Below are 13618 nucleotides of genomic sequence, written 5' to 3' on the forward strand. Positions count from 1 at the left end.
AGAGAGTTACACAGCTTCTCCATTTATACTAGGCACAAATAAATTAAAAATAACTGTATTGTATACCTTTAAAAAGTAACATAAAATTGTTTGTATTTAAAAAGATCAGACAAGACTTGGGAGTAAAATGCTGAAGTAATACATAAACATGAGGTCAGTTTAGGAACAACCATAATTGCTTTGTATGACAAGATTTGCATAGCAAACACTTCTGATTAATGTACAGTGAAGGCCATTGGAGTGAGTATCAACTTCAGTATCTTTGCAGGATCTGTGCCTTCCTATCTTGAAAATATAGATTTAGCTAGCACAATTAGTCATTGTTTACTGAAAGGCAGATAGAGCCACAGTTCCTATTTAAATATTTGAAATTATTTTTATCTTGTTAGCTATGTTGGTTTTAGTTATGTGATTAAAAAAATAAAAGTACCGATTTTACATTAGCAGTAAATTTCCACTATTCATTTCAACCACCTTTAGAAAACAGGTAAGTGAGTTTTATCAGGATGACCCTTTTCAAGTCATAAATTTGAATATATAATACCTTTGCATACATGCATGAAAGGTTTTAATGACCTGAAACATTTATTTTTTCTTGTTATTTTAAAATATAATACCTTTATAGTTTGTCTCTTGACTGGCTTTGTAATTAACACTTTGGTATCATTGATATTTTCTGGCCTCACATAGTATAATGAAATTCTGCACTTAATACATTTTTAAAAAGGTACTCATTTAAAATATTTATTAAAAAATACTTATGTTTACTTTCTTCCTCATTTAAAAATATAATGTAACATAATTATTTTCTTTGAAAAACATAAATACTTCAGGAGGTAAGTGTGTGAAGGAGTAATGAGAAGAGGTTATATTACCTGAAGAAATATTTACTTTGGGATTTTAAAAATGTCAGTGTCATACTAAACTGACAGAAGGCAATGAAATGAATGCTAATTAATTAGAAGAAAGTAGAGAGTAATTTTTGATTTTATAGAAAAATATTGGGTAAAATTGTATATGTTACATATAAATACATATGTGTTACTAACATCTCACAGCAAATACTGAGAGATTAGGTTATTCTTAAATGTAGTTATGTTAAGACATAATTAAAATTAATTTCATAGTGATAAATACTGTCACTGATTCACTCTCTTTAAATAATATTGTGTGAGAGTCATCGTGATGCAAAGAACATGATAACAGTAGTCAGAAGATTATCCTGAAAATAATATTAGAGAGACAGAAAACATCTACAATTATCATTATATTTTCAGTATCATATATAACATCTTCTCCAATGTGTTGGGAACATCCTAAATGGAATTATAAGTAAATACAGTCAGACAATTAGTAATTTCATTTGCCTAAAAGTATTCATTTAGTAAAGTCACATTAAACTGTATAAAGCAGACCTCTCCTATTCTCCCATTCTAATAAACAACAATAAATTATTGCAATTGTTTTATTTTCTTCCAGTATATGATTAGACAAGGAACATTTTTCTTTCACTATCAATGTTTACTCAAAATGATTACATAGAAAGAATGTGAAGTCAGTTTGCATGTCTTACTAAGATAACTATTAATACCTTATATTGTAATAAAACCTAATAACATAATTTTCTTAAAAATATACATAAAAGTCACAAGTTTGTTAATGGGAATACTTTATACATTGTAGATAAATTTTACCAAGAAGGATCTAGTGGAAGGTTTCTTCACACCACAATTTACACAAAGTAATATCAATTGTTTATAAATTGCGTTTGTCTTAAAAGTAAGTTAGGTTCATCACAGAAGACTAGAAATGATCAGAACATAAAATGGCATTACCTACTATTAGTACAATGATTTTAAATAGACTTTGTATTTAGGAAAGTATTTCTTAAAAAATTTTTAAGTAAATGATCCCAAGTATAGCTAGTTAATTGAGCAAAAAAAAAAAAAAGTCTTTAATTTTATATAGCTTTAGATTTTTTCCTTGCTCAAATTATTTTTGTAAATGTAGGTATTCTTACCTCATATTCAAAATATTTCCCAACCTGGCCTTTCCCTCACTTAATAAAAGTATTATTAGGTGTTGGGATATTTGTATCTTTCATTGCCATATTGCTTTGTTACAGTAGTGCATTACTAAAATGTTTGTTGTAATAGGAACTTAAATATTCAAAGTTGAATGCCAATCCAACTATAGTCATGGATAGATTTCCTAAATGATAATCTAAGACATATGATATGGTTTTGCTCTGTCCCCACTCAAACCTCATTTTGAATTTTAGTTACCCACATTCCCTACATGTCCTGAGAGGGACCTGGTGGAAAGTAATTAAATCATGGGGGCCGTTACCTCTATGCTGTTCTTGTGACAGTGAGTTCTCAGGAGATCTGATGGTTTTATAAGGGGCTTTTCCTTACCTTCACTTGCACTTCTCTCTGCTGTTACCAATTGAAGCAGGACGTGTTTGTTTCCCCTTCTGCCATGATTGTAAGTTTCCTGAGGCCTTCCCAGCCCTGCAGAACTGTGAGTCAATTAAATTTCTTTCCTTTATAAATTACCCAGTCTGGGGTAGTTATTCATAGCAGTGTGAAAACCGACTACTACAAAATCAGAGAAAAGATATGTCAACAAGTGTTTATTTGCTCGTCCTATGAACCTTTATGACAAGTCAAGAGGGAAAACATGTATCAGTCTATCAACATAAATTAATAACTATTCTTCTGAAGAAAATACATAAATACTCTCACACATCCATTTATGATTAGTGTTTTCTCTCTTATCAAACATAATCAGTTTAACTTCTGACTTCCAAAAATTATCTTATATTGCTTTGTGAAATTTAATAATTCTGGCAGCTTGTCTTCTGGGCCCTTTCCCATGGTGAATTGCAGTATTAAAAGTTTTAGAACATAAAACATTCTCTGAAGTATATAACCCTGGAATGTAGAAAATTGTGATGCACTTGGGGCCAGGACCAAGAAGAGAATCTTCCTGATGTATTGGACTTCATGACAGATTTTTCAGAGACAAGGAGAGGCTTGATAAGGGTAGATGCCAACAAAATTTGAGAACTGCAACAGAGAAAAGGGAACTGGATTATACTAACAGGTAATTGATCAGGCAAAGAAGAAACAGACAATTAAAATGTGAAAAGAAGAGGACTTGACAAGTTTAGGATCCTTTCTGAATTCTTAGAATCCTTTTTCTGAAACTTTGAAGATTGATCCGTTCCTCTGCAAACCTGAGAAGAAAATACATGGTTTCTAAAGGATTACTTTGGTTTACCATTTGGCAGAAGTTCAAGAAAAATTCTAAGAACTGTTTGTGACCCTAGTCAAAATAACATCCATTTTAGGGTGCATAGTAAATGTAATTTTAGACTCTTGAGAAATTGATGTGTTAATTATATCATGATTAAACTATTTGCAGAGTTAAGAATACAAAAGGAATGAAGTGGAACATAAGATGCCACGTGAAAAAGAAACTAGCAAACTTTATCTTGATACAGATTTCAGGCCAGACCTTAAAAAGTAACCTCAACTCTCATAGTCTCAATAAGTGATTTCCAATATAATTTATTTTTAAATATACAGAAAAGCAAAAAGGAAAAATGTCTCTTTTCTATCTAGTTTTTAATTGGCAACTGCTATTGAAGGTTTTATTTCTTTTTAAGCTTATATAGCAGTAGAAAAACCTACATGCATCACAATATCTTGGTTTTAAGAAAATGTATAAAACAGATACACAATAGGAAAAGAGTTTACTAGAAAAATCATTTATGCATAATCTTTTTGGAAAAAACTACTCTGTCTACATGTCTTAAATGGTTTTATAATTTCAACCACAAATCAAAAATATCCATAAGAACTTGTACAGGCACTGGTAAATGGACATAAAAGCAAAACAGACTTGATTGATTTATGTTCAGCCACTCCTCCTTAGCACTTAAAAAATAAAGGCTTAATCATGCACATAGAAGGAAAACAACACTTACCAAAAGTAAAATAATCTTGGGAATGTCTTCCTTGAATATTAAATTAACTAAGGTAACAAAAACATTTTTTAAGTTAATGTGTAAACATGTTTGAATTTGTCAGTGGTTGTTTTGGCCTTGAAACATTAAATATCACCAAAATATCAGAGAATTCCAGAACTCAGAGGGTTAAGAGGAAAGGTGGTATTTCAAGTGCTAAGTCAACAAACTATTAATAACAAGCACAATCTACCACCACTTTGTCTGTCATCTGCTTGATTATCATAATACTGAACCTGGTTTGTATTTACCAGTTTCTCCTTGGCTGAAAGAGTGGTAAAGAGCCCAAATCTTGATCACTTCCCAGTAATACAGGAATGAGCTTATCTGCACATTTTACTAAGGCTGTGCTATGAACTAAATATTTGTGGTCCCCAAATTCACATCTTGAAGTCTAAATACTCTATGTAAAAGTATTTGGATGTAGGGTTTTGGCTAATTATATCATGAGGGTGGAACTTTCATGAATGAGATTAGTGATCTTATACAAAGAAGAGACAGGGGAGTGATGATCTCTCTCTCTCTCTCTGCCATGTGAAGATATAGCAAGAAGGATCCCATCTGCAAACCAGAAGTGGGTCCTCCCGGGGAACCAAATCAGTTAGCAACTTGATCTTGCACTTCTCAGCCTCCAGACTGTGAGAAATAAATGTTTACTGTTTAACCTACCCAGTCAAAGGTATTTGATATAGCAGCCTGAGCTAAGAATGATAGTTTAAGATGTGTTCATCTGGTGGCCCAGAAGAGATGTGTGGGGATGAGTGGGTGTAAAGAAGAAGGAATGTGAGAGAAAATTAAAGTATATGGGAATTTTGACATGCTTTTAGTAGATGAAGAGTAAATCAGAATTGATTTACCCTTAAAGTACTAGAATTGGGATGTAACAAGCCTTCCTTTAAAGGTAAGGAAATGTATTGAATTGCTCATGATCACAGGTTGACTTAGAAAGATAAGGAGGAAGATGAAAATGCACAAAAAGTGAAATTAAAATTGTGTATTTTTAATGTTGAGAAGATAATTGATTTGTAATACTCTTGTTTTCTTTTCTTACTTGACATTTGTCCCAAATTTATATTTATGGCCAATGGCAAAATATTTATAGTAGCAAGCTCTAATGTGACCTTCAGGGAAGTCTTAGAAACAAGCTGAAGATTGGAGTGAACTATTAAGACTCTGGGACAACGTCAGGGATCTATAATAATTTTGCACTAAATTCTGGGTTTTATTTTATTTTTATTTATTTATTTATTTATTTATTTATTTATTTATTTATTTTTTGAGACAGAGTTTCGCTCTTGTTACCCAGGCTGGAGTGCAATGGCGCGATCTCGGCTCACCGCAACCTCCGCCTCCTGGGTTCAGGCAATTCTCCTGTCTCAGCCTCCTGAGTAGCTGGGATTACAGGCATGCGCCACCATGCCCAGCTAATTTTTTGCATTTTTAGTAGAGACAGGGTTTCACCATGTTGACCGGGATGGTCTCGATCTCTTGACCTTGTGATCCACCCACCTCGGCCTCCCAAAGTGCTGAGATTACAAATTCTGGGTTTAATATATTCCTTTCTCCAAACAGCAGCATTCTGTCACTCATTGTGTCAAGACTCTCCTTGAATTCTATTAATAATGGGATAAATGAAGTGGAGAAGGGGATATGAAAGAGCATCACATGACAATCTCTATGTTGGAGTTACAGCTTCAACCAAAGGAAAGTGTGAGAGATCTGGAAGGAAAACAAAAGAATATGAGCCATAGCAAGATATCTTTCTCAAGGGCATAATGACCTATATGATCTCTCTTAAGTTGGAGAAGTTCTATTCCCATTTCACACTGTTCTGGTTTCAGGTAACAAAAATGAAAATTGAAGTAGCTTAAGAAAAAAGGGGAAGTGAACAACTAAGCCACAGGAAGAGCTTGAATATTCTCCAGATCAATCTGAGATTTTTGATTTTTTCAAACAGTAGCTTCATTCTCACCACTGCCTGGGCATTTCTACATAGAAGGAAACAGAACCTAGCTGTGGAGTTTTAGATTTCAAAAGCTAGCTGTGAAAGACTATATATAAACTCTTTATTTCATTTACAGAAATGCTAGATAAAGGACTCAGTGGAAGTCTCATCCAATTAACAGGGACCAAGGAATTTTACTTGGTTCAACTTGGTGTTTTAAGTTGTCTATCTTAGAGTCAGGGAGTAGGGGTTGTTGTAGCATGGAGGTAGATCAAAGTTAGACATGTGGAACTTAGGAAAGGGCTGTTTTCAGAAAAGGGGCACTCACCAGAAGATTCCAGGTATTCATCCATGGCTTGCTAAGTAACATGTTGTGTTTCCCAGATAATTTTTATCCAGGTTGCAAGTAACAGGAACCCATTCTAGTTAGGTCCTCTAATAGGGATTTGTTATCATGAAATATGGAAAAGTAAAGAAATACATAGATCCATCTTGGCCTCTAACAATCCAAGTATCCTGTCCTTTCTACATCAGCTAGTAAATATTCCTTCCCTACTCTGGTGTTGGTTTCTTGTAATGACTTAGATGAGATAGGAAGCAAATGAGGGTAGACAGAAATAACTGATTCTTGACTCTAGCTCATGGCTTCTTTCTTATCCTCTGGCTTGACCATACAGAGTACTACCTTCATGTATTCATTTCAAATTATCTGAGCTAGAATCTGATTGGGTAGACAAGGCACCATCAAATATATCATGCTTTTTTTGGTTAAAGCTTTGATGTCAATTCACTTTAAAGGCTGCTGTTCAGATATACATCTTTGGCCAGATATCTAAAATTGCTGTTTCAATGTTAGAACCAGTAAAATGAGGATCAAGGCAGAACAAACAAAATTAGAAGGAAACTGTGGGTATTTTGGGTAATTTAATAAGTCAATACCTTGTATGGGCTGTTTAATAGCCACAAAATATATACTAAGTTTTTTTGAAACTAATGAATATTAATGAAACAATCCTCCTTTGCCAAGAATTATTCTAGAAACTATGAGTGAGAACCAGGCTTATAGGAGATATACTGTCAAAGAAAATCTATAAAATTGACAGGGGAACAAAAACTATCATAATTGATACAACTAGAAAATAATCCAAAGTATACAGACCGTTAAGTTTCTGCCCCACAACTTCAGCTAAAATACACAATTAATTTCTTTACTTTGTCTTTTTTTTAGACATAGGGTCTTGCTCTGTCTCCCAGGTTGAAATGCAGTGGCATGATTATAGCTCACTGTAACCACTAACTCCTGGGCTCAAACAATCCTATCCCACCTCAGCCTCCCAATAGCTAAGACAATAGGTGTGCATCACCATGCCCAACTAATTAAAAAAAAAAATTGGTAGAGATGAGGTCTCACCACGTTGTCCACGTTGGAGAAGGTCAGATCCCTGGCCTCAAGGGATCCTCCCACTTCAGTCTCCCAAAATGCTGGAATTACAAGCATAAGCCACCACACCTGGCCTATTTATTCACTTAGTGCAACATAATTGGCATCAGAAACCAGGCTTTTTTTTTTCTTTTCGCAGAGACTTAAACTTTTCCAAAAGCAAGATGTTTGTTTTTCTCATTTAAATTGTCATTCTAGGGACAGAAAGTAAGTTTTGAAAACAAGTAGCTTTTATGTGAGAGAGGTGCCTGAGAATTTCAAATGGATTTAAAGAAAGGGAAATAAGAAGAGATTGAAGGAAAGAGGAGAAAACAGAGAGAAATGGTAATAAAAAGAAAAAAAAGAAAACAAAACAAAGATAATCCCAAAGAGCAGTGTGCACAGTTCTGCAATCAGTACCATTTTGGTCAAGTTACCATCATCTGCTCTAGGCTTAGTTCCTCCCTGCCCTAGGCTGCTTCTGGTAAAACCGCATGCTCAGCTTGTTTGGCGTCTTCATGGAGCCTGTTATTTGCTGTGGGTCTCAGAAAGGGAAAGCTTCAGGCTTCAGGCATCTGTACTTCCTATCTGTTCTCAGCTCCATGGAAATTCTTGAGGGATGGGGCTATAGATAAGAGAGTGGGAAACAGAGATCAAGGTCTCTAATGAAAAGCAGGGTGGTTTGATTTTTAAGCTCCCCTGATACTTTTTATTTATATATTTGCTGCTTCTAGAAAAACCAAAAAAGGAAAGTTATTCATACATAGAATGCCTGTACAAATAGCAAACCAATAACCTACTACGCCCAGGAGATTCTGGCCCTTGACAGGGTGCAGTTTCAGAGCTGTAAAAGGCAAGGGATATGTACATTGATATGACCCAGTCCCAGAATATTTTAGATTCAGAAAAGGTCAGAGACTCTCATAACTAGCAATGGCTTCAGGATTGGGGAGCCTGAATGCAGAGTGAGGACAAGGAAGAGGCCTAAAGCTAGGTCTGCTATAGAATAAACAGAATCATTTAAGGTTAATGATGTTCTGATGTGGCCTCCTTAAATTCTCTCAGGCTTGAGACAATTTCTAGCCCTTTAGGATCAAATCAGTGGCTTTGGACAAGAATCTGCTTAATAAGAATGAACTCCAAAGGTGAAAAACCCACAAAATCTAAAAATCAAAGGATATGGGTTTATAAATGTGAAATTTTAGTTTAGCTCAATGTTGGTCAGTTTGGAAATGTGGGAAGAACCGGAGAGATGGCATAACTGGGGCAGGAGCCTGGGCGGTGATTGGTGATTATACTCCCACAACTACCTAATCCGCAGGGGCTACCAGTTACTTACTGATCACACTTTTAAAGTACTTTCTAATTGTGACCATGAGTGGCAGAGTGCTGCAGGAGAAAGCTTTTTGCTGAAAGCAACATTTAATTTCCTTTTATTTCTAGGGAAAGTCCTGTCTGTAGAGGAGCACTGTGGGGCAATAGAAAAAATGCTGACTTTCTTGTTTAAAAAAAAAAAAATTTCCGTAAGCTCCCCTCCGATGGTCTGTCTGTTCACTCCGCAGGCCAGCTGTCCCCGGCCTCTGCCAGGGCGGGAAGAGGAGTGCTTCAGTGCGTGGCTTCGGGTGAGCCCTTTAAATCCAGCTTCCCCTGCCCCCACCACGCGGCTCCCTCTCCCTGACAGGTGTTTTCCCAACTCCGGAGGCCTTAGGATTTTGGGGAGTGGCTGAGCCAATAAGATTTCCCTTTGGGGGGAAGGGCGTGGCTAGTTGGGTCAGAGCATGGGCGGGGTTTGCGTGGCTGAGCAGAGCCTGCCTGGTTGCGTGGAGGGTTGTTTTATTCCCACCGCCCCCCACCTTTTTTTTTTTTTTCCTGGAGTCTTATTAATTTCTCTGTGGGGCTGCAGCTGGAGCCCGCGGAGCGTTGGAAATGACGCTCGGAGCTTTAATTACTGCAGCCGCCGGACAAGTGTGAGGAAAGCTGACAGGAAAAAGGACGGGATCCGGGGAGAAGCGAGAAGCTCCCCCCGCCCCGCTCCCCTCCCGATTTGGACTGAAGGTGCAAGGAAACTGAAGAAGGAGCCCAACATAGCCCTGCTGCGGGGAGAGGCCGGAAACCTACCGCCTCTTTGCAATCAACTTTTTTTGGAAACCTTTCTCCCCCCCTTCCTTTTTTATTGTTGACCAACCAGTGAGAGAGACAGAAAGTGAGGAGGGAGCGAGCAAGCGAAGGCTCACGCGGGGAAATAGCTGCACAGTCCGGCCCGGAGCGCCACGCGCACACAGCGGGCACACTCCCACACGCGCACACACGCGCTCACACTCGCCCCCTCCTCGGGCCCCGGCCCTGGACCTGCCGGCGTGGACTCGGTCGTCCGCCCACCCTGGGAGACGCTATACCGCGCGCGTCGCGCCCGCCCCCCTCGCGCCCCCACGCGCGCCTGGCTGTGGGATATCCTCCGCATGCCCGAAAGGGGGATATGCCATTTGGACATGTAACTGTCAGCACGGGATCTGAGACTTCCAAAAAATGAAGCCGGCGACAGGACTTTGGGTCTGGGTGAGCCTTCTCGTGGTGGCGGGGACCGTCCAGCCCAGCGCTTCTCAGTCAGGTGGGTTCGTTCTGGCGCTCCGGTTGCTAAACCTGCCGCCGCCGGCGGGGCTGCCTCGAGTGGCTCCCCTGCCCTCTTCACCCATTCCGGGAGGCGTGGAGCGACCGCTTGACCGGGGCCTCTTCCGGGGGCTCTCTGTCGCCCCTCTTTCCACTCGAAACTGACCCTGTATGTGTGCCTGAGCTTTGTTTACCGTAAAAAATCACTCTGAGCCCCTGTCCCTTTTTTTTTCTCTCCATAACCCCTTGTGTTTCTCTCCCGAGCGTTTTGTGTGGGAGCCTAAGCGGGATCCCTTCTGGTGGCCCCTGTTGTTCGGGACATGGGAGACGCAAATCCCCAGTCAGAGGAGACCCTCCGGTCCCACTCTGGGCTCTCGAGGGAAGAAGCCGCTCCGCCGGGGCCGCGGAATGGCTGGGGTCCCAAGGCGGTGCTGGCTGGGCCTTTCCCGAACCCAGCCAGAAGGGCGGTGGAGAGTGGCGCTCCGAAAGTCGGGCTGCGCACCTGTGTGTGCTGCCGGCGGCCTCTGCGCCCCGGTCGCCCGAGCCTTGTGGGGTCAGACGCGACTATCGCCCAGACCGGGCAGCCGGAGTGCAGCGGGCTGGCGCTCCTCGGCCCGGGGCCCGGAGCGCCGGGCCTCCTCGGCCAGCTTCCCGGAGCCCTTGCCCCAGTGACTTCAGGGGCGCCTGCTGGCCTGCCTGACCTTAAAAAAAAAAAAGAAAAAAGGGGAAAAAAAAAAGGGTTGGCACGCTCTAGCCAGAAGCCCGGCCTTCCCGTCGGTTGCCGTGTTTGGCTCCGGGAAGAGTTCTTCCGGTAGTTCAACTTGCTGTTGGCCGGAGTCCTTCAAACTTGTCTGTTTACTGCCCCGCGGTGCTGCCTAGCCTGCGGGTCACCGAATCCACCCCAGGCACGAGCGGCGGCGGTGGCGGCGGTGCTGGGTGCACGGCCACTGCTTGCTGGAGAGCTCAAGCCCCAGGTACCTGGGCAGGCAAAGGGCTCATTGACCCCGAGAGGCGGCGCGGCGGGGCTGGCGCGCCACGGCGTGCAGGACTAATGACAGCACCTGCAATGCAAGGGAGCTTAAAGTTTCTGACACTTGAGTTTTCTGGGGATGAAAGTGGGACAGGAGAGGTCTGAGGAAGACCGGTGTCTGACGCGGCCAAGGGGTGGCTTTTGGAGAGCCAGGGAGATTTCCGAAACCATCCGGGGCTGGTGACTGGAGCGTGGGAGGTAGCTTGAGGTGATAAAGCCTCCGGGAGTGGCGATAGGGAGAGCTTTAGGCCCCCGGAGGGTATCCTGACCTCACCAAAAAAACAGCGGGCTGTAGTTTTCCCGCTCCGCCCCCGCCGCCGCCGCCGCCGCCGCCTCCTCCTCCTCCTCCTCCTTTGCCTAGTAAATAACAAGTTACAATCATCGAGCCTTTCAAAATGACCTTCGAATGGCACATGTGCGGCGTTTGTGCTGGCCGTTTGCACCCTCCCAATTACTCCGAAATTCTTTATGCATACCAGGTCCCGCGCTCCAGCCACCTCCGGAATCACACCAACACGGACTTGACATTCCAAGCGGCCTCTTAGATACATCTCTTTTTATCTCCCTCCCCACTTCGAGTCCCTTCATATTTTCCCTCAATGGGTTGATTATGCACATTGACCCATTCAAAGGCAGTGGCGACCGACATGCAGGCTTAGCCGAGAGGAATTTCTACGAGGCGACCTACTGGGGGCTGTCTGGTTCAGCCTCTGCCATTGGGGGACCCCGCTCCGAGTCCGCAGCAATTTGGTATTAACTGTGCGACTCCGGGTTGAGCTATGCCGAAAAGCCCTTTTCAGAATTTCTGCAAGGAATGTAATCCAAATTAGTTCTGCAGCTGTCCTCTTCCTCGGCTCAGGCGACACCAGCTCGCGTCTCGCTCGTCTCTTCTCGTTTCCCTGGGCGAATTGTCAGACCCACAAGTGAGCCCATTTAGAGCGCGAGGATTAGCGTGCCATTGTTGTTCCATGTGTGACTCTGTACTTGAAATTCTGGGGGCACAAAGGCGAGCTTCACTTGTTCAAAACACAAAGTGATCCAGATGAAAGGGCCGCACAAAGAAAAGCTCTCGGGTGCATCCCTGGTATAATTGCAACACGCATACTAAGGTGATCCATTGGAAACTGTAAATGCCCCGGGAGACTTCTTTTTTCATCCGTCCCCACCCCCACCCTGCCGCACCTGGCAGGGTAAGTTCAGCTGGTTTTAATGTAGTGCTATTATAAAAGCAAGTTACTGTCTGGGGTGTGAGTGAGGCTCTGTGTGTTTGTGGCTATGTATGTGTGTGGCTGTGTGCTCCCAAGTAAATACATATTGCGCGTCTCCCCTCTCGCGGTTAGCAGTCAGTAGCAGTTTGGAGGAGTTTGTTTTGGTCCAAATGAGAAATTAAGTGCGGATAAGTAAACTAAGCTGCCAGAGGGCGACAAGATGTTGAGTGAATTGCTTTTAGATGAAACAAATTAAGGAAACGAGGGAAGACAATCTGCTTCTCGCATTATTAGACACGCTTGGAGTTCAGGGGAAAGTGGCATATTTTTGAAATGCTAATTTCTTAAGAAGCAGAAGGAATGCACCTTATTTACTGCTCTATGTGAATAGAATAAAAATATAGGGCAGGGGATGCTGTTGTATAGATCTTTTAGATATGTCTTAAAATAATTGTAACAGAAGAGGACTTGTTTTTTTTTTTCTTTTTATTTCTTTTGCTTGGAAGAAAATTCAGCTTCAGAGAAGATGCTTTTTAGAAATTCTGAAGGACTTTGTCTCATTGTCAATGATACATTTTATTTAGCTATATCTAGATATATTATAGCCAAAATCCCTTTATATGGCAATTATAAAGCCTTTGCTAACCAAAGGAATGATTCTAAAATTTATGTCTTCCTTGTATAATGGAAAATTATCAGTGTTACCTTTGTATTGAAGAAAAAATACAGTAGTATTGAGGTGGTACTCTTATATACCTTAGGAGATAAATGATGAACAAATTTAGTTCCCATTTCTTTTTTGCAGGTAACTCAGTCTTACTTTTGATTCTCTAAAAGTACATATAACTTGCTTACATATTTAAGATACATTATTATATCTCCAAAATCATGGGGTATTTTTCATTTGAGAAGAAAAATGTTAATAAAACTTAGGTGGTGAAAAAGGTGTTAAATATATTTTTAAAAAAGCATCAATTTCTTGCAAGTGTTTACTGTAAGCACATCTATGGGTACACTGTTTTTAATTTGAAATTCTCATATAAGGAGCCTTTTAGAAGAAGGTATTATTTTTTCCTTCACAATATGTTTAAATAAATTAATATCTATTAGTATAACTGCAAATCGCTTGGAAATAGTATATGTACTGTTGTGATTAAATGACTGGTTATATCAGTATTCTTTTGTGTGTGTGTGTGTGTGTGTGTGTGTGTGCGCGCGCGCTCTTAAACTCAACTGCCTTTATGCATGCATAGAAAGTGAAATTTTGTTGAAAATCAAGGCACTTACTGCTTTATATATATGTTTTCATTTAGTCACTAGAAATGTGTCTTAATTAAGAAATTACATTAGAATATTTACCAGAGCATGAACTTTG

The 13618-nt window shown here is 40.5% G+C and overlaps 1 protein-coding gene across 2 annotated transcripts in view; it reads left to right on the forward strand.

Annotated features, from left to right (window-relative positions):
• The first annotated feature begins 9873 nt into the window (after positions 1 to 9873).
• ERBB4 (erb-b2 receptor tyrosine kinase 4) overlaps positions 9874 to 13618 on the forward strand; it is a 1187482-nt gene continuing 1183737 nt past the window's right edge. For both annotated transcript variants that reach the window (XM_012446038.2, XM_012446041.2), the window contains exon 1: positions 9874 to 10006. In XM_012446038.2, the coding sequence (XP_012301461.1) occupies positions 9925 to 10006 (82 nt within the window). In that variant the 5' untranslated portion in view covers positions 9874 to 9924. The remainder of the gene's footprint in view (positions 10007 to 13618) is intronic.

This window comes from Aotus nancymaae, unplaced genomic scaffold (genome assembly GCF_030222135.1).
Source record: "Aotus nancymaae isolate 86718 unplaced genomic scaffold, 86718_ANA_hifiasm-v0.15.2.pri h1tg000008l, whole genome shotgun sequence".
Taxonomy (NCBI): Eukaryota; Metazoa; Chordata; class Mammalia; order Primates; family Aotidae; genus Aotus; species Aotus nancymaae.